A 22,220-nucleotide genomic window follows, 5' to 3' on the forward strand; every position below is an offset into this window, starting at 1 on the left:
GTCATCTTCCTCCCTGACACCTGGCTCAACCCCGCATAAGCACCTGACATCGCCACCGTCACACCAAACATATACAGGATCATACACTGGGACCGCATCAACAAACATGGAGGTGGAATAGCCTTTAGAGACAAAGAATTCCTCCACTGCATAGATGGCACCAATAACACCATCCCCATCATGAAAAACCTCAACTTGCAACTCAATAAAGAAGGCAAGACCACCATAAGGGGCACCCTCACATACAGACCGCCACGGCCACGCTCCGCCTTCTGCGAGGCCATCTCTGACTTCATCATCCCTCTAGCCATCAACTTCAATAACTTTTTCTTCCTCAGAGACCTCAATTTCCACATTGAAGACCCCCACAACACCAACCTACTCAAGAGCATGAACATCTCGGCCTCACTCAAATTGTCACCAACCACACGCACATCGCCGGACACACGGTGAACCTCTATGGGTCTTCACAGCCAGCAACAAAATCAGCCAACAACTGATCCACCTTCAAACTGGCTCTCAACAACTAACACCAGCGCCTAAAACACGCTAAAAAGGTCACCCTGACCGCCCAACTCAAAGCTAGCTCCAACCACAGCAAAGAACTCTTCAGCTTTGTCAGAGTGTTCCAACCCCTGAGCAACCAAGAACACCATCATCCCCTCTCAAGATCTCTGCGATACCCTAGCAGACTTCTTTCTCAGCTCCCACTCAAACCCAAGGATTAGAACTTGGGACTAACTCACCACACAGATCCCCTCCACCATCATGAGCTCCATCCACCCAGGAGCACCCAGGAACCCCTGCCCCCACCACATGTTTAACCTGCGGAACAGTACCATCAGCTCACCGCCATCTTCAAACTCCATCACCTCCACCTTCCCAGAGGAATAGAAACAAGTGGAAGTCAAACCACACCGCCAAAAACTATCGGCAAATGAAGAGCTCAAGAACTCACGGCCCATCCCCCTGCTCCATTTCACAGCTTAAGTTCTGGAAAAAGCAATCAACAGCCAACCACCTAGAAAACAACGACCTCCTGGACCCATCCCAATCCGGGTTCTGCTCAAATCACAGTACAAAAAACGCTCTAATCGCAACCACGGATGACATCAGGTCTCTCCTAGACCAGGGAAAAACCGCAGTCTTGAACCTCTCTGCAGCCTTCGACACCCTGTCCCACTACTCCCTCCTAAAAAGACTCCAACAGATGAGGATCTAAGGGGATGCCCTAAAGAAGATTGCATCCTTCCTCACAGGAAGACCCCAGGTTATCCACCTTCCACCCTACGCCTTGGGCCTAAAGGACATCATCTGTGGCGTCCCCAAGGGTCCTCACTAAGACCCACACTGCTCAACAGTTATATGACGCCTCTGAACATCATCTTATGCTGATGACTCACAGCTCATCCTCTCCCTATCTGCAGACCCCCAAAACACCAAGGCCAACTTCCACCTGTGCAGGACCAGTGTTGCCAGCTGGATGCAAAACAACTGCCTCAAATTCAACACTGACCAAACGGAAGTACTCCTCTTCAGGAGGAATACATCCCTATGGGAGTATTCCTGTTGGGCAGCAGAACTGGGACCCTAACCCACACCCAAAGAACTCACCAGGAACCTAGACATCATACTTGACAGCAAACTCACCATGAAAAAACAGATAAACGCAGTATCCTCAGCCTGCTTCCTAGTTCTCCAAATGCTCTGAAAAATCTTGAAATGGCTCCCCACCAGCACCAGATGCACCGTCCCTATCCATCTGGACTACGGCAACACCCTATACGTGGGTATCACCTCACAGCTGCTAAACAGACTTAAGATCATTCAGAACTCAGCAGCCAGGCTCGTCCTCCCGAGGCGGGCCCACATCACCCCTCACTTCAGAACACTTCACTGGCTCCCCATCCCCAAAAGGTGCCATTTCAGAATGCTAACCCAGACCTACAGGCCCCCGCACAATCAAAGACCAGCCTATATCAACCACAGGTTGAACTTCCACCAACCCTTCCAACAAATGTGCTACACCTCCCTCCCCCGCACCCACACTCCCCGCTTCCACTGAAGCAGTAGCGGTGGAAGTTCCTTCTAATACCTGCCCGCCAAGACCTTGAATAGCCTCCCCCTCCAACTCGGCAGAAATATAGGAAAGGTCTGAAGACCTGGCTGTTGGACTAACTATACCTAGCAGAAGCAACCCCCAGCTTCCTGAATACCCTCACGGGTGATAAGCAGAGCTTTACAAATCCAGTTTGAGTTTGACCAATCGATTTCTGAAGAATCCAAAGTAAAACCATTTTTGGGCACACGTCTTCTTATATGTAGGCTACACACTGCATTAGGTAAAGTAAAGCCTTAAGAGCCATTATTACATGTGTACTTTGACTACAAACCTCCACTATTTGACAGAATGAATTTATGAGACTTGTAAAAAAGGTTCCACCTCCCAGGTACAACATGGAGAATCCAAACAATCCTCACATTGTGCGCACACCACTTTCCTGAGCCCATGTACTGCTGTGCCTTTAACTCTCTAGTCGACACTGTCTCTGAGAGGGGAAGCTATGCCAGCTTTTGCAATCATGGATGATGAAGTGGAATCAGAGGGCCCTCCTTTACAACCTTCCCAGTCTATGCAGTCTGGGTGAATAATGAAACATAATAAATCATGCCATATACGAGTGGTCACTGGGTGAATTTCCTCTCCTTATCATACCTTTAAAGTTTCATATTTTGCAATTGGGTAGTAGGGATTTCAGTACAAGCTCAGGGTCTCAAAGACAGACAATATTTTTCAAGGGCACTCACATTTAATCCAAAAAAACATGATACCTGTATTTACTTTCAGGTCCAGTGTATGTGAACAAGCTAGACAATATTTTGAGAACTTCATAGATTAATTGACCATACACAGAGTGCAACTCAAAGTTCCCATGTACACTTCACTGTGGATAAGCATCATAGCTAACACAGTACGGGTATGGCAACAACATGAAAGACGTTACCATTATTGGCTCGTACATGAGTCGTCTAGATAATAAGTCAGAACTGACCTCAGAGATTTAATTAACAAGAACGGACATATCCTTCAATAAAAGTCTTTCTACGACCAAAAACATATACAGGACCTGGAAGATCACCTAGACACTACCTCAGACTGGAAGGGGGGTTTATTAAACAAAACTAAAACATTGTAAGTTCAGTCACTATGCATTGCTAGATGCACTTTGAAGAAAAGCTTTTTCAAGCCAACAAACCCAAATGCAATCGCAGGGATATGATGACATTTACAAACCAGATGGCCTTGGGCTTCTTTGTTTATGCAAACACCAGACCCATTCAATATATATATTCTCAACAAAACTGAGTCCCTGAAAAAAGGTGGTCCATCAGCCTCTGCTTGATGGACCACCCTGAAACTATAGAGGAAGGAACTGAGTGAGATTAACTTTTTTGGGGGAAGTTTCGTGAAGATTCGTCAAACATCACCAAAGTAGTCAGCAAACCAAAAAATCCACTTCTTATGGAAACATATAACTATAATGACCCTATGATGACCACCACTGGCTTCATATATGTAAATATATTCAATGATTAAACCAAAGGCTAAAGCGACATTATAGATGGGTGAAAATAAATTAACAAAACCACTGAAATTCCCCTATTATACTTAATGCAAGTAACTTTAACTTGTGCCCTAAGGTAAATATGACTTGTGGCCCACTATGTATAGTGTCCATTAGTGATGTAATTTCAGATGTTACAGTCATGTTATCAATGATGTCATAGATTATGTCATGAAAGAAGTAGTAATATGTGGGTTATTTAGCAGTGCACGGCGAGGCAACAAGTTATAGTTACTGCGCCCAAACCCCAAGGAGCCCATCCCGCGCTGCACATGGCCTCTGGAATGCACGGATTGGGATTGGGTGCAGGGCCTGGCCTGTGGCTGTGCAGCGTGGGGTTGGGCATGAATTTCGAAGGGCCTTTTTTAATGTAAAGGATGATGTCCATCTACATGCGCAGCCTAAGCCCTGGCCCCCATTGGTGGCCAACACCCCTAATTACAAAGCTGCTCATTTACCATTCATTTTAAAATGGCTGCAAACTGCAAAGAGGGCACATTTTCTACAAACTCTTACATATCGTCCTCATAGAAGTGAGATAAATATCTGACATGTTGAATAAATCGGCCACATTCCACAAAGTTATAATGCAGCTTCACCAGAGTTGTAATGAACAACGAGAGCACCAACATTCTAAATTCATGACAAAGAGAGGTACTTTTGAATGACATGTTGTTGGAATAGGAGTTATAGAACTGAAATTATTTCCAATGGCACAGGCTGCAGAAAATGAACAAATGAGGGGTTAAATTGTGGCATAGAAATTATAATCAGTGCTCTAAAAATGTTTTAGACATCTTATAAATTCTCAATTATATTCCTCATCCATGTCAGAAAAAAAGTCTGTCATGTTGAGCGAAACATGATCTTCCAAAACCAGTAGCATTCTATGCCAGTTGACTCCCAGGTGTTCTACTGTAGCTTCATAATCAGAAGGGGGAAAGGATCACTGGTCCTGCTTAAACCTTGGGCTCACAAGTCAAGGACCTGGTATCTCCCAAACATATATGACTCTCATACACGTGTATATTAATAGTGATGGTCTCTCTTTTGCGGTATATACTGTGTCCCCGCTTTTCTACACGTGCGTGCGTAATCATTGAGTCATTTTTTGTCTTGTGCACCCTCCACCAGGAGGTTTGCCTTGAGGTTTAAGGCAGTAGTGATCGTGGAAAGTGGGGGGTAGTGGTGTGATTAATAAAAAATAAAAAAATCCGGAAGGCCAGACAAGAACACTTTAATAAGTCTGGGTTCGGACTGTAGTTAAAAATTACGGATGCACTTTGCGAATTGATGAGGGATTCTAGTGCATTGCATTGGTATTGTTAAAAAGAGGTCAACATGTTTCAGCCTTTGGTAGTCAGTAGATCTATAGGCTTTCGTCAGGACCAATGGGGATAAGTGAAAAGTGAAAAAATTGTGAGAAGAATAAAGGAATATTGACCTGATTCTTCGCGACTTTAAGGTTTCATTGTACCTGCAAATGTAAAAAACACGCACACAGACAGCGACAAATAGGGAGAAGGGGTATGGAAAAACACATAATTATGTACAATAGTACCTTAATTTTTATATAAGGAACTAGAAAATGGCAATACTTCCCGTCATACTCATTTCGGGCGTCAACTCTTCCATTCTCATGCTTCGTTTCGACTTATATTGAGGTGCCCATAGTTCTGACAATACTGTAGTGAAGTGCTCATACTTCTAACCATTTCACTGTGCGTGGTCTATCGTGAAATACGCTAGACAGTGCGGATGTTTTGTGTCACTGCATACATTCTAAGTATTCCAAGGATGTGGTTAATGGGGTTTTAAAGGCGTGCTAATGGTGCCTATGAGGTTTACCACGAGTCGTTGGTTTAGCGTGGTTGCATTCATGAAATTATAATCAGTGCTCTAAAAATGTTTTAGACATCTTATAAATTCTCAATTATATTCCTCATCCATGTCAGAAAAAAAGTCTGTCATGTTGAGCGAAACATGATCTTCCAAAACCAGTAGCATTCTATGCCAGTTGACTCCCAGGTGTTCTACTGTAGCTTCACCATGAACTTCTAATAACAAACTAGAGAACTAACGTTCTATGTTCTATATTCAAGCCAAAAGTGAGGCACTCATGAATGCCATTTTGCTTGAATAGGAGCAGTTTAAGTTAAAACATTTCAAATGGAGCAGACTGCAGTAAATGAGCATGGACGTGTTAATGCGGATATTAAACCAGATAGTTTAAATATGAAAGATGAAGGGGATATAGGTTTTCAGTTATTTATGCCATGATATATGTTTAAAGGGACTAAAAATAGTTAAGGAAAGGGATCCCCTTCTAAGGCCTACATCCCCTTTCCACATCTGTTTACTTATCTACCCATCCCTTCTGTTGCTTATTACTTCCTCAATTTTAAGATAGTAACATTTAGTAATCTTCCATTGAAACATATGGGAGCAGAGTTTTGTTCTCGAGATGCAAGATGCTATTTTGGTAATGGTAAGCAAAACCTTCCTTCTCTCTAGACATTTAGTATTTCAAATTCCTCTTGCCAGTAGATGCATCTACCTGCATGAATTTACACTAGCGAAATAACATTTTAATTGTTAGTTAAGGAAATATTAAAGCACATCCCAAATAAATGTAGTGTATGAAAAAATGTTGATCTGTGTAATTTATAAACCGCTATGTTCAAGGTTAACATTTTTTTTTACATTTAAAGAATAAGTAAAATTGTAAATCTAATTAGGCTCCGATTATAAAATGCAGGAAAAACTGTCATGGGCAACAACACCATTTTCACAGGTTTGAACAATTTAAATATATGATACAAATAACTGGAAAGAAATGTTTTCAGGGACCTATTTAGTTCAGGAACCTGCAGCACAAACATTTTCATGTACATATTCATCCTTCTAGAGAGGAATGTGAATGATTCTAAAGTGGTCTTCTGCAGTAGCATATCCCGGAGGCTATGCACATTCTTAAGCTAGGTGAACATTATAGTTTCTTGTTGGAACTCTGTGATGGTCACAGGAAGATGTTATGAGAAGCAAGAACAGTGTAATAGGGGTTGACTTTGAAAGGAAATCCGTCTCAGGTACTAGCCAAGAATCTCCTTGGCGTAGATCAACCAGATAGGAGTCAATCAAAATGTAGTTTTTTCGATAGAGTTTGATTTACAGCTCTTTTCAGCTGCATTATTTTCTAAAGCTGTATACAATTTCTTCTTCAATATTAAAATGAAATCACTGAAGGGAGCTACGTCCTCATGGAGTCAGCTGCTTAATGTCACCACAAAGAAGGTGCAAGTTCCAGGTTAATATAATACAGGAAACTAATTTATCAATTATACAAAATAAAATATTGTAAAACATACTTTTGAAGTCCATAGGTAGGAAAAGAGGGAAACTTGTAAAAAAGCATGTTTTTCTTCAAAATTGCATATGAATGGACTTTCATGGGACGATCGTCAGCAAAGACTTTACAACAGTGAGGTAAATGCAAATTCTTGAAACCTTAAATCTCTCCTCAGCAAGATGTTAAAACAAATTTTCGATTTTTTTTGTTTTAAAAAATATAGTATTGGAAGTACTTAGCCGATAAGACACCAACAATACTAAGCGCCTCTCTGACTCCCTGATGCTCCTGATATGAATGTTGGCAGAGGAGTGTGTGAAGATGTAAGGTGCAGATAAGTACATATTTCCATTACTAATTTTTTTGTGATAAATATTGGCCTGATGTCAATACTGCTCTTATCTTTGCTGTTCTTAACCTCCTGCTCAATTCTCCCCTATAAATTACAACTGCAATGATATATGAAAATCATTTCCCACCTTTCATAGAAGACGAAATGAAACCTTCACCAGCTAAGAAAAAATCCACCACCAACAGATTGCTTCCACTTCACCTGACAGGGCACTGTAAGAAGAGTGTGCCGGGCCGCCACTATAGCACCAGAAGCAATCTGTTTCACAAAGTTATCCAACTTTTCTATTCAAGTCAGTTGTAGTACACATGACAAAAATACTGATTTCCAGAAAGTGCCTCACCGGATTGCCAAGCAGGTAAACACGGTAGTCAGTGTTGTTCACACCAGAGAAGCGAAGGCCCTGTGAGATTGAAGCATAAATGAAAGTAAAATATAGGCATCTGCTTTCACTTTTGATTTATAGCTTCTGTTGCACATTAGCAAATAGTTCTGTTCAAAGGAAATAAGACAAGAAGCAAAGGAGAATTATTACAGCTGACAGAAAAGTAATATTTCTCAAGAGCAAATTTTACTCCACATTAGAAAGAGGACACATCTGGTGAATTGGAGATAAGTGGTTTTGAATGCTAATTCTTTATTCCATCTAAATACTTCACATGAAAATGAAAGCTAGTAATAGGAACTACTTAGCTGAACGTTATGTTCACCAGCTTTGTTTTTATTATGTTATAGGGTTGTTTTTAAAGAAAACTCTAAATGACACATGTGGCTTTATCTACTAATGATCTTTAGTAAGATTGTGCAAACACACTATCGGGTGGAAATATACACTTTTTACAGTAAAGTATCTGCCATTTGGATGTAGAAAAGTAACTTACCATTTACCATACTATCTTGCCATTCCAAACATTTCTTACGATAGGAGGACAGTGTCAGACATAATCTTTGTGGATTCCTACTTCTCCCTTCATAGAGGAAGAGAACTAACTAATTGAGCATGGACTATGCGGTATGAGTGACTGCTTTAGAAGTTCACACTGCTTCTGATATCTGTCTAGTTCAAAGTATTCAACAAAGGGAAATCAATCACACATTTCAACACAGAAGTTCAAAGACAACAGTTATAGGAGCACTTTTAAGAGTCAAAAGCACCCCTTTTTAGTAAGCAAACATGGCACATTGAGAAAAGGCAGCATGAGGAGAATTTGTGTTGTATTATGGTATTTATGTAGCGCTTACTATTCCTACATGGGTCTGAAGGGCTTTGTGCACGTGGCGAGCACGCTGCACCATGTGGATGTGTGGTTGAAAGAATGTTATTGTTACTCTGAGCAAATGTGGAAGTGTTTCCATGGTGTGCATGAAGATACAGAGTGTTGGTATCATGTTGTGGAATACAGCACTAAGAGTTGTGATGGATGAGGAAGTATGGGAGATGGATGCCCGCATTTTTACAATATGTGTTATGCTGGCAGCTCTGATTAGCTCTTCAGGTCCCTTTATTGTGTGGGTTGCTGAATTTCCTGTTTTTTTCTCAGTCTGTTTTCTTATGCTGGCAGTGGCAAGAGGTGATCTACTCTGATATTATAGATTTGCAAGAGGTAACAGGTGTTGATAAAGTGTGAGGGGGATCAGAGATCTGCCTGGTTAGCTTTATATGATGGCCATTATGAGATTTGCCATATGGACTGCGTTATTGTTATCATTTTGTCATTGTAGGTTGCCAGTGCTTAGGTATGTGAATATTTGGACCTGCAAGATGGACTATATTAGAGACCTCCAGTGACCACCAATTTCTGGCAGATCTCCATGATATCAGAAAGCCTGTCTGGTTAACCCCTTCCACGCTGATGACGAGCTGGGCTCGTCATGGCGTAGCCTCCTCGCACGCTGATGACAAGCCCAGCTTGTCACGTAACATGCGATTTAAAAAATCTCAGCGTGCGAGCAGAATTCCGCTAGCGCGCATGAGGTTAAGAATGAGTGGGTATGTAAATAGGCTTGTGTAGCCTGTACCTATGACATCCAGTTCTAAGTTTCCACATATCTTTTCATACATTATATGCCTGTCCGGTGGAGGATGAATAACCAGGTAAATTATTGGAGTATATCATATGGTGATAGTCCCCCTCTTAAACTTAACAGACATAGTAGAGTCTCAGATGCCGTTAGGCGTCTTAGGTCACACCCCCTATGGATAAGGAGTGCCTCTGCTATGTCGACCATCTCCAGGCTTACCCTAGGATTCCAGTCTCGTACATCTGGAACAAGATGGACACTAAACGCTTGGGAACAACGAGATCCCCAATTTTCAAGAGAATGAGTTGAAACAGAACTATACTTGAAGGAAAGCGAAAAGTCCCTAGATTCAGCATTTATATTTTGAAAGGCATACAAAACTGTATTCAGAGATAGGGCTTATAAGCATAAGAAAGAAACACAAGACATGGACAAAATAGAAAGTCACTTGCTGGCACGAGGAGCAAGTGGGACCTGAGCAGAATCCCTTGACTCTTCGTACTATGAAACTCCTTCTGGAAGAATACAGACTCCTAGTCAACAATAAAGTAAGAACCCAAATACTGGCTATGCAGCATAGACTATATGATGCAGGTGACAATACTGGTAGCTTGTTGGCCTGGTTGGGGTGAAGATCACTGGAGGCATGCTGAGTACAGACCATCATAGATGACATGGTAACGTATAAAATACCGACACAGAAGGTGCTGAAGCTTTTGCTCTATACTATGCGACTTTCTACAAAGGGTGTCCACTAGCCACTGCAGCTAACACATATACATACTTGGCAGAGCTACAGATGCCAAACATCCCGCCGGATGACCGAACTGCATTGGAGGAGGACACTACACTCTCAGAGGTTCGCAAGGCTATCTTCAAACTCAAGTAGGCGAAGTCCCTGGACCTAATGGGATACCGGCTGAGTTCTTTAAGGGTACTGACCAACTTCTCGGTCCGCACTTGCTCCGGCTCTATCAAACGGCCAAACAAGAGGCAAAGTTATGTTGGATCTCCGGAAAACCACAACCGTGGTGATCCATAAACTGTGGAAACCGCCCACGCACTGCAGCCCAATCTCTCTGCAGAATATGTAGGCAATAAGCCTGGCTTCCTTACTGGCCTTCAGACTGGTAAAAGTTATCTCCCCTTAATCCACAATGACTATTCCAACTTCATGCTTGGAAGAGCGACCACACTGTACTCCGCAGACTATACAATTGGCTGGAGATGATATGACATAAAAAAGAGCCACGTTTTCCTCACGCTTGTTTGAAATTTATGACACAGAAAATGTTACTTTAAGAAGGAAGAATATTGTTCACAGAATATTCAGACAGCATATGTTATGTATTTCAATTTTGCGTAATTATAGTTGTTATATGGAGGAAGGGGGGTTTCTAACCGAGTTATTTAAGAATGATGGTTAAGGTTAAATGCACGTGCTGGAATGTTTCCGGGAATAATGTGCAAAATAAGCGGCTACAGGTTCGATAGGAGACACAATTAGTGGCTTTAACTGAGACACACTTGACATATAAGGACCGGCTGTAATTGAAGCAGCTGGGATTAACATAGTGATCTGTATCTTGAAAGTGGTTTCAATTAGGGAGGATGCTATATTATCAGCAACAATTTTTATTGCCAAGTTCTGAAAACTGCTGCTAATTTGAGAGGTCACTTGGTACTGGAACAATTAATACTGAACCATCAAAACTTTATCTGCGTGGTTTATGGCCCAAATATTAATGATCCAGAAGTATCAGACAGGTTATCTTTGGAACTTGTGGATTGGGGTGGAGAAATTATAATAATGGGGGACTTTAAATTGAGTGCATGATTATAACATTGATTCTACTAACTGTACTGTGATCCCTCTTAAGCCTAGAACCAGGGCATCAATCACGGATCTTATCCGGCTACATTGGTTGGTCTATGTTTGGCGGCCCCTCTATCCGACTGCTTTGGGGTATACCTTTTTCTCATGCTCACATAAGCAGTACTCTAGGATAGATATGGTTTTCACCCAAAGGTCCCTAGTGGATGGAGCGGAAATAGATGTATGTCCTAGGATTGCCTCAGATCACAACCCAATTCTGTTTTCATTTCCTCCAACTGAAACTAGGGATACTCTTTCCAAATATACATTGCGGTGTTACCCTCCAGTACGTGGCAAAGCAAAATAGGGCTGTCTCAGAGGTAGCTTGTCTTCTTTCTCAAACTAATCTTCAACTTGAATTATTACATGCTCTGAAAATTTCCCAAGGAGAAGCAGACTAACAGACTATCTTCAATTAATAGAAAAACGATCTCTTCTGGACTGTAGGTTTCAAGATCAAATAGCTGCTAGATATGCGAAATATAAATCGCTCCAGTATGAATATGGTGTGAGGGACGGCAGAGTGCTGGCACATCCAATTCTAGATCGGCAGTTCAAAACTATGATTCACTCAATTAAGGGTAGGGATGGCATAGTGCCTACAAAACCAACATTTATCCTGGAACAATTATCCAGGCTTTATTAGGAATTATATAGTCAGCCTGAAACGACTGATCAAGTTGGACCCAGGGATTACTTGCGGCAGTGTAGCCTCCCTTATCACAGTGAAGACCGGGCTAAGGAGTTGCAAGCTAAGTTTTCTTTGATTGAGAGTGAGGCTGCATTATCGACTGTCTCTACAGGCAAGGCGGCGGCGAGGATGAAATACCTCTAGAATTCTATAAGGTATTTAAAGACATAATAATCCCTCAATTTTTAAAAGTAATCCAACATATCTCCATAAGCGGCGCTGTTCCTAATACTTGGAATACTACTAATATTCTGGTATTTGAAAAAAAGGCAAACATGAGGAAGATATGGGGTCTTACCGACCCATATCTTCGATTAATTCATACGCTAAAAGGTTTGCAAAAATCTTGGCAATGCCTCTTGCCCCCACACTCTCAAACTTGGTGACACAACAACAGGGGTTTATTCCACTCCAACTATGCAATTGCAGCTTTTGATGTTGCCGGCAAATCTACCATTAATATATGTATGAGCCTATTCGATGCCAAGAAGGCCTTTGATTGGGTATCTTGGGAGTGCATGTGGGCCATCATGCGCTTATTTGGTTTAGGGGAGGGCTTCATTAAATTAACTCAGGCACTATATAAGATCCTGCATGTCAGGGTGGCATATGCCGGGAAATACTCAAATCAATTTTTAATCTCTTGAGGTACTCAACAGGGGTTTACACTCTCTACCCATGTATTTGCTCTGTATGTGGAGCATTATCTACAGTCGCTTCTTACGAATGCAGGTATTCAGCCTCTGCTCTTTGGAGGTCAGCATCTTAAGCGGACTGCCTATGCGGACCATGATGGAGTCTTCTGTACCGATCCACTATCAGCTATTCAACAGGTCGCGGAGGAAGCATTGAGGTTCGACAAGTTTTTAGGGTACAATCTTAACCTGTCCAAAACTCAGGCTCTATTGAACTTTGAAAAAGACACGCCTATGCCTGGGGTGAACTCAACAGCGGTCTATCTTGGAATTAGACTGCATCCCACGGTTACAAATATTATTAAACTGAATTATGAACCTTTACTACTCTTAGTCATTTGCAAGATGAAATCCCGGAATAAGCTCCCATTTACTTTTCCGGGTCGAATCAATACTATTAAAATGAATATGCTTCCAAAATGTCTTTATTTATTTAGCGCAATCTCTTTGAGAGTCCCAGAATCCTTTTTTAAGCATCTAGAGGGCGTCATTTGAAGTTTTATATGGAGTTATAGGCGCGCAAGATGCCATTCGCTTTATGAAGCTTCTGTACAAAAAAGTGGACTCCAGCTTCAGGACATTAAGTTATACTTTTGAGCAGCCTTTACTGGCCTTCTACCTGCTTACAAAACTTCGCTGTACCAGACTCCTCATCATTCGGCTACCAGCTAGCCCTTAGTTCTGAGTTTAGGCTTTTTTTATCACAGGCATTTTTTTAATGCAGGTCATCACTGAGGGCGAGACGTAGGTAATGAAGATTTACCGGTTCTAAAATACAGAATTTTACCGATTCGGTATTTTAGAATAGGTAAATGGGATGTAGGTATTTATTCGATAAGTATTACCGAATCGGTAAGATTCGGTAATTACCGAATCGGTATTTACCGATTCGGTAATTCCCATTCATTCCTATGGGCCTGGAGGCCCATAGGAATGAATGTGAATTACTGAATCGGTAAATACCGATTTGGTAAAAGGGGGAACACATTGAAGGGTGGCAGGGTGTCACTTTGACACCCTGTTGCACCCCATAATCGTGCTTGTGTGCACATGTGGCACACATACATGCCCTAAGGGCATGTATGTCTGCCACATGGCACAGTTGAAAATGCACAGATTAGCATTTTCAAAGGCATTCGGTATTTACCACCAACTTATAGTTGGTGGTAAATAACGTATCCTTAAAGCACATAAGCACTCTTAAATGTGCTTCCTACATGCCATTTACCGATTCAGTAAATACAGAATCGGTAAATACTGATTCGGTATTTACCGAATCATCACCTACATAGCAAATGACTCAATACCGGTCCGTAAGCATGAAATTTACTGAATTTCGGGTTTACCGACCGGTAATGAGCCACCTACATCGAGCCCTAGATTCCGTTTCATTCACAAATTCCAGTCCTGGATAAACGTACTCAACAAGGACCCAATAGCGGAGATATGGGTCAATGGAATTCTGTCAGAGCGATTCCCTATTGGGAGGGGGGCCAGACAGGGGCGTCCCTTGTCTACCCTCTCGTTTGTACTGGTCTTGGAACCCTTGGGCTGCCTGATTCGGACGCACCCTGATATTAGCGGGTTTCAAGGAGGGGGAGAGTTGGGCGGATGATCTCGCTGTATGCAGACAATATCCTACTTTATATTACTCAACCCAAAGAGACCATGCCGGTAGTACAAGCCTTTCAAGACTATGGTGCACATTCTGTGTACTCAATTTTTTGGGATAAACCTGGCTCAATTTTTTTGGGATAAACCTTTGGGATCACACAGGGACCATGCGCAATTTAGACAACCTGCCTAGGAGAGTTGGGGTAGAAAAAGAGGGCTATATGAATCTGGGCATTTTAGTCACCTTAGATAGGAATAGAGATCTGGACTGCAATCTTCATAGAATTGTGGTGGACTTCCAGGCTGATGTGGCTGCACCACCATGTTCAGGATGATCACCCTTCCCAAGCTCCAGTATGTGCTCCAAAATAATTACTACCTGATCCTAGATGACTATTCCACTAGGATTAATGGAGAGCCTGCAAATTATTGTGGGATGGTGGCCACCCCAGAATGGCGTTGTCAACCTTGCAAAGAAATCAATATGATGGAGGGATTTCTCTATCAGATGTTCCAGGGTACAATTGGCTTGCTCAGTCAATGGTCCTCAACGACTGGGAATATATGCCAGGAAACCACCCCACTTATTCACTTCAACACAGCCAATTTGATTCAAAATCATATATGCATTATTTGTGCAAGGGAGGGGGAGTTGGGAAACTCTTGCTGATGACTCAGGGAACCATTTCTGCCTGGAATAGGCCACAGAGGTACTTGGGGTGGGAGCTACGGTACACCCAGGAGACTCCTATGTAGCTCAGCAAAAGATTTACAGTCATAGTCATAGTCATAATCTTTATTCGGTTATTCAAACAGAAACAACCATAAAAGCACAAAGCAATTAATAAATAGTACAATAAAACTTGATGTGCGAATATAAAAGATCACAACCCACGTATAAAAACACATATTAAAATCAACCACAATCCCAATTAGGCGAATCTAGTAATGAAAAAAACAAAAATACTAGGCAGTTAACCCTCCATACTATTTCTAAATTTTAGGGCAGATTTTAGGAAACCGATCACAAATAATGTGCATTCAGGATTTAGCAGTTGCAAATAATGGAGTGCCGGTCTAACCTGGGTGAAGCTCAATTTTTTTAACAGGGGCTTTAGGTAAAACCTGCGAGGTAAGTCATAGAAAGGACAAATAAATAAAAAATGCATCAGGTCCTGCAGAGACTCATTGTCGCAGCCGCAGGACGGTAGCAATTGTCTTTGATGAGATCCCTTTGGAACAGTTAACAAGAGGTGGTAATGGTCCAATCGGAACCTGATTAGCAGGTATCGATCAAAGCCCGACATCTGCCAAGTTAGATATGGCTCCAGAGAAGGTGTAGTCTTCAGAATAGCGTGTTTCCGTTCACTAGGTTTAATTAGCTCAGCCTCTTCACTGTGCATATGTTGTAACAGTGAAAAGGTTTTCCTCACACACTCTACATCCGCAAGCCTGATAGAGTCAGGATTTTAAAAAAGTTCTAAACGCCCCATACCAGAGAAACAATCTTTCAAGTATTTTTAGCCAGGGGATTTTGAGCATGTTATCCAAGGATAAGGCCTCTCTCAGAAGTAGGTGGTTTAAAATCAGATCTTTGTTTAGCCAGCATTTTAACCAACAAATTAATGGCCGTAGTGCTAAGTTATCACTTATAAAGGGAGTACCGGTTTCTTTGTGCACTATAAAATTCGAAGTCCCCCTCGGGACCCCCAATAATTGTTTCAAAAAATGGTTCTAAGCCACTGCAATGTCATTAGCTGCCACATACCCCCACAAATCACTGCCATAACTACCTATTGCCACACTCTTAGCCTGATAAATCTTTAATAGTGCAGCAATAGGACGTTTGCGCATTTTCCTGGCAAAACTAAAGATAGCAGTGTTAGCACAAGTTATCTCACCCCTTTTCCTCTGGAGAGATGGGCCCCATTTTAACTGGTCGTCAAACAAGACGCCCAAATACGAAAAGGTTCTTGTTATAGGGATCATCTCCTCATTTACCGGAAAAGAGAACGGCTTCTTATTTAGCTGCCCTACCTGCATTACAAAAGATTTTGAATTGTTAATAGATAAATCGTGGGCTTTCATAAAATTGTGAAAGGCATCTAGTAGGGTTTGAAGGCCTCTTGCGGTCCTAGCCAGCAAAAGGGCATCGTCCACATATAATAAAACAGGCAGACCCTTGCGACCAACAAAGGGGTAATCTGCACCGGTGTTTAATAAAAAATCCTGAAAGTTATTGATATATAAATTGAAAAGGAAGGGGGCCAAAATACAGCCCTGCCTAACACCCCTGTGGACACTAAAATCCCTCGACACCTTAAGGTCCTGCGAGTACCTCACATTAGCCCTAGTATCCTGGTGCAAATCCACCAGGAGATTTACCAAATTAGGCTCCACCCCCATATCACCCATGGCCTCCCAGAGCTTTCCCCGATTAACACAGTCGAAAGCTGAGGAGAGGTCCATGAATGTGGATGGTGCCCTGCCGAACTAGGGTGTACTTTCCTAGGACCACATATAAGTTAAGACACTGTGCTATTGTGGAGTGACCGGGCCGTAAGCCATATTGGATATGGGAAATTACCCCATGTTCTTCCGCCCAGGCAGTCAGCCTGTTCAGGATTACTCCACCCACTACTTTAACCACAGAGTCAATTAAAGATATCGGCCTATAACAGGAAGTACTATTTCGGTCCCCTTTCTTAAACACCGGTACTATTGTTGATGTCCCCCAGGACCCAGGGCAACCATGTTCTGCAGCTGCATTAAGCACAGCGGCAAGAACCGGCGCCCAAAGAGATACCCTTGATTTAAATAGGTCAGGGGCACACCATCGGGACCTGGCGCTTTGTTACTTGACAGCCCCATGATGCCTTTCTCTACCTCGCTAATAGTAAAGAGTGGTAGACTTGCTCTTTGTTCGCCTCTATCAAGTTCTGACTGTGGGATATTACTGTTAAAAATAAGACTAAAATGTGAAACCCACTCATCTTCGGTAATGTTCGAGCCAACTGAGGTGTCACCTGCTGCCTCAAATAAAGGTTTGTTAATAATGGCCCAGAATTGTTCACTATTACCGAGGGTACTAGGGTCTAATAAGTCGTGCCAGATATTCTCCCTCACTTCTGACCTGCGCTGAGCCAAGTCCTTTTTGTAGGACAAGTGTAAAGCCCTAACCAGTACAGGGTCCCTGGGACTTAACTTCAGGGCCGCTTTTAGATCACGACCAGCCTTAGAACAGGAGTGGTCAAACCATTTGGGGTCCCTACATGCAGAGCCCGACGATGGTACGGTTAGCGTTTCGCCTACTTTTAAAACGATACCATCGAATGCAAGAAGGATTTCTGGGTCGAAGAGATACAGAAGACACGCACAGTGATAACTCGGTAACACAAGATTTATGGATCTTATCATAGGGTTGATCCGAGTTCACCTTAGCCCATTTAAGGTGGCGTCTTCCATCTGTGATTTTGAGAACACCACAAATTGGCGCCTTATCCCGTGGTTTTAAAAGGATGTCACCAAATGAGATACAGACCGGGTTATGATCACTATGTATGTTCTCCTGGATTTTGAAACCTAAAATAGTTGTGTCAAGGCCACTAGAGAGAAGGATGTGGTCAATAAAAGAACCCCCCCGAGTAGCCCTTGAATGTGGGGACCGGTTGAAAACTACAATCGTCCACCAGTGACATGGCAGAGATTAGATCAAATTCATTCATGAGTTGGTTCAACCTGTCCCCCCGGCCAGAGTGTTCAAAGTGTAAACCCTCCACCTTGTGACAGCCCAATAAGCCAATTGCAGTATTCTTCGGGTTCCCACAGGGATGTACATTAAAATCCCCCATAATAAGCATCCGATGGGAGAAACTCTCGCAGTGGTGCCTAACAAGCTTGCCCAGTTCATCTAACCTACACTCCCCCTATGAATTTACGGCATTATAAAAGTTAATCAGGGATATCATGTCCTTCCCTCTTTTTACCGCAACTGCTTGAATGTCAGTATAACCGGTAGGTATTGTTTTGACAGTACAAGACAAGGCTAAATCAATGCACACGGCCAATCCCCCTTTAGCTCTGCCACTTCGCGACGGCTCGGCCGGGACAAAAAAACTTTTATACCCCTCTATGAAGATGAAGATGTCACTCTCTACCAACCAGGTCTCTTGCAAACATATCACCGAGAAGGATTTTATAAAGGCTATCCAGGACGGGTCTCTAACCTTGCCTGCCAGCCCGGAAATATTCCATGAGATAACGTTATAACCCGAGACCGAATTTACGGCTGGAGTGGAGTCTTGGGCTCCCAATATACTTCCTAGGGGCTCAGCTTTATTGATTGCAATGACGGCCCTCACAGGTGATAGGGGGGCGCAGGGTATTAAAGTGCTTCATGCCTCTGTCTCTCCCTCAGTACAGTTTTCACTTGGTCAGAGACTCCCGGGGAATTATTACCAGGAATAAAAAGTCAATCGACCATTTCTAGTCCGCTATACCTATTTTGTAAGGATATTTGACTGGGAGGGTGGGAATGCATGTGCCAGCCCCCCGCCCCCCTCCCTCTACCCGGTTGTCTCACTAGGGTCCAATCCCCCTCCATTTCTAAATGATGGGGCGCAGGATAAAAATATGTTAGCGGGAGAGGATGGATCGATGACTCATTATTGTGGTGTGTCCAGTTACAAATATGACCCACGGTACGAGGGTCCCTGAAGTTCACAAGCACGCAATCACCGCGTATATCTTTTGGCCTGTGACCCACCCAGGGTACCCTACGCAGCATCAGGATTTCACAAGAAACATTACAGGGAAGAGGTCTGTTTTTATTAAGCCATTCCATGGCCTTATTTTTCAGTGACATAAATGATTCCCTGTTCGGTTTGCTTAGCTCAGGTACCCCAGTTAAAACTACAGTGTACGGGCTTGATTCTGGTGGTAAATCGACTATTAGTTTCCTGGTTGGCACTGAGTCAAAACATCCCGAGAGATTTCAATAGGCTTGGCCGCGTCTACCCCTGCGGATGAAGATACAGGTAATGTCGCAGGAGCGCACGGATTAGCTGTAGGTGCATTTGAAATAAATGGGCCTAGAGTTGGAATACTAGCAAACAGCACATCCCCCCCAGTACAGAATTTAGTTGCACAATACCACGGGCATCCCAGTTGACTTAATATTGTCCACAATATTCAATGTTGCACCCTCGATCTTGGCTAGCCGACGCTCTATTTGTGTAAGCCTGTCCTCAAAGAAGACTTTAGAAGAGAACCAAGTTTAGCGAGGTCTAAGACCTCCAATGCCAGAGCTGTATCAGCAGGTGTCAGTACACAGGTAGTGGGTACGGGCGGCATTGAAGGCCCAGTTGTCTCTGGTTGAGTCACAGTCACGGAGCCCGCGCCCAATGGTGGAGAATTACTGTTACAAGTTTGTTTAGCCAGTTTGGGCTTTCTGCCTTTGGCAGCATCATTTGTCCCCCGCTTCCTCTTCGGGATCGCTCCCTCTTGCCTCCCTCGCGTCTGCCTGGTATAAGGACCCTCAGGTGAGCTATAGGTTGATACTGTAGTCCTTTCTGCAGCCATAGATGTTTGAAGCTGATCAATTAATAAGGGGGATTCCTGAGCCAGCAATATAGGTGGGTTATGTACAGTCACAGGAGCATCTATAATATTTGCTCGGGGTAATGGCTCAGGGGTGCGGGCATTAGCAAAATGTCCCATGGATGATCTTTTCGCCAGGGCCAGATCTTGAGATACCCGACGCTCCAATAAAATAATCCCCTGATCGATGACTGAATTTGCCCGAATGATAAAATTATCCAATGTCCCTGTTAGGTTCCCACTGGAATTCACACACTTACTTTTACTCTCACGCGCTGACATCTTTCCGTGCGAGTAATCATCCAAGCTGGTACTTACAGTTCAACTAGGTGTCGTGGATGTACAGGGCATCGCGTGAAAGAGGGGTGGCCCGGTCCGGTCTCCAACGGTCTTGTACGGGCTAAAACGGGCCTGCCCTTGGCCCGGGTTTCACCCGGCTCGTCCCGCGGTGCGGGGTTGCGCCCGTGATTTTGTGCAACTGGGGCCGGGCGTGGCGGGAGGGTGTCACACTGCCCCAATGTCTCCTGGGACGTGTAGTTTCCCCGTTGATGCAGGCGATGATACCTGGGCTGCGAGCGTTTCCCGCAAAGCGGGAAATGCGAGAAGTTTACCGGCAGTCCAGGTAAAGGAGCGTAGTTCTCATCAAGTCGTGGCTCCTCGGCTGCTTCTTCAGCTCTGTGCAAAACAGTCAATCTGTCCCGCGGAGCGGGGTTGCACCCGCGATTTTGTGCACCTGGGGCCGGGCGTGGCGGGAGGGTGTCACACTGCCCCAATGTCTCCTGGGACATGTAGTTTCCCCGTTGATGCAGGCGATGGTACCTGGGCTGCGAGCGTTCCCCGCAAAGCGGGAAACGCGAGAAGTTAACCGGCAGTCCAGGTAAAGGAGCGTAGTTCTCCTCAAGTCGTGGCTCCTCGGCTGCTCCTTCAGCTCCGTGCAAAACAGTCAAGATTTACAGAACTGGGTAAATTGAGAGGCTTTGGCCCCTGGGACACACTAGGGATTTCTAATTTGGGAAACCTCTTGGAGGGAGGAAAGCGAATTCCTTTTATTTCCCTTCAACATGATTATCCATCTTCATGACACACAATACTAAGCATATGAAGCAGAAACATACATGGGATGCAGAGGAACAGACAAGACGCATATACCTGAATACACCCTGATGGAAGGGAGATTACTACGGGGGAAATTCTGGGGAAGGCGGTCTCCTGCACCTATAAGACCATCAATAATAACATGCCCGATTCACTGAAGAAACTAAAAGAAAAATGGGAAAGAGGCCTGGGTGAATTAGATTACAAGGCCTGGGAAGAAGCTAAGTTGCCAAGGATGGTGGTGATTATATTGAGGCTGCACTTACTACCCTGTGAGATAACCCCAGCAGGGTATCCACAAGGTGAAAGCCAGGCATCCCGCCGTTGTGGAGATTAAGCAAGCTATTGCCCAGAGTCGCAGAGTGTGAACCCATGAATCGAGTAGGCACCGGAGCGAGAATTGTCGAGTCCATGGACATTTTAGGACTCAAGACCCAGCCGAGCCGGGAATTGAACCCTGGTCCCGGGCTGACCTCTGCTTCCAGGTCTGCCTCCTCTAACCAGTGAGCCACACTTCTCTCTGTGTTGTTTAGCTTTAGGTGGGTAATTATCATCCATGTTTCTAAATCACATAGACAATCAACAAGTCCTAACATGTAGAGGTCTTCTGGGCCATTTATTCTAGAATGATGCGAGTATCATCGGCATTGTTTTAACATGTAAGGTTGAATGATCAGATCAGGTCCATTACGAGGGTAAGGGGAATGATGAATGATGAATAGTAGAGGTGATTGATCCCCAAGGCAAGCTACAATGTTGTGTGTGACAGGCAGATAAGAAAGGTGGAACACCAAGCTCTGTATGTCATTCAATCAATCAAGATATTTGTAAAGTGCACTAAATACCCGTGAGGGTCTCAAGGCGCGGGGGGGTGCAGCTACTGACCAAAGTGCCAGGTTTGAGGAGTCTCCTGAAGGCCAGTAGGTCTTGGGTCTGCCGTAGGTTGGTAGGGAGGGTGTTCCAGGTCTTGGCGGCGAGGTGGGAGGAGGATCAGCCCCCGGCGGTCGTTCTTCGGATGCGGGGGACAGTGGCGAGGGCGAGGTCAGAGGAGCGGAGCTTGCGGGTGGGGGTGTAGAAGCTGAGTCGTCTGTTGAGGTATGCTGGGCCGGCGTTGTGGAGGGCTTTTGTGTGCCTGGATGAGGAGCTTGAAGGTTATCCTCTTGTTGACGGGGAGCCAGTGTAGGTCTCAGGTGGGGTGTAATATGGCTGCAGCGGGGGATGTCGAGGATCAGACGTTGCAGCCGACTGTTCTTGTTTCGGTGGGGATCCACTTGAAAATCCTGCGGAGCATTCGGAGGGTGT

The 22,220-nt window shown here is 43.8% G+C and overlaps 1 protein-coding gene across 1 annotated transcript in view; it reads right to left on the reverse strand.

The window, feature by feature from the left end:
* Window positions 1-22,220, reverse strand: part of POMT2 (protein O-mannosyltransferase 2) — a 475,144-nt gene that overhangs the window by 67,530 nt on the left and 385,394 nt on the right. Inside the window, exon 17 of the mRNA XM_086937548.1 lies at window positions 7,671-7,730. Within this exon, the coding sequence (XP_086793674.1) occupies window positions 7,671-7,730 (60 nt within the window). The remainder of the gene's footprint in view (window positions 1-7,670; window positions 7,731-22,220) is intronic.

The sequence above is a fragment of the Lissotriton vulgaris genome, chromosome 9 (genome assembly GCF_964263255.1).
Source record: "Lissotriton vulgaris chromosome 9, aLisVul1.2, whole genome shotgun sequence".
Lineage (NCBI taxonomy): Eukaryota > Metazoa > Chordata > Amphibia > Caudata > Salamandridae > Lissotriton > Lissotriton vulgaris.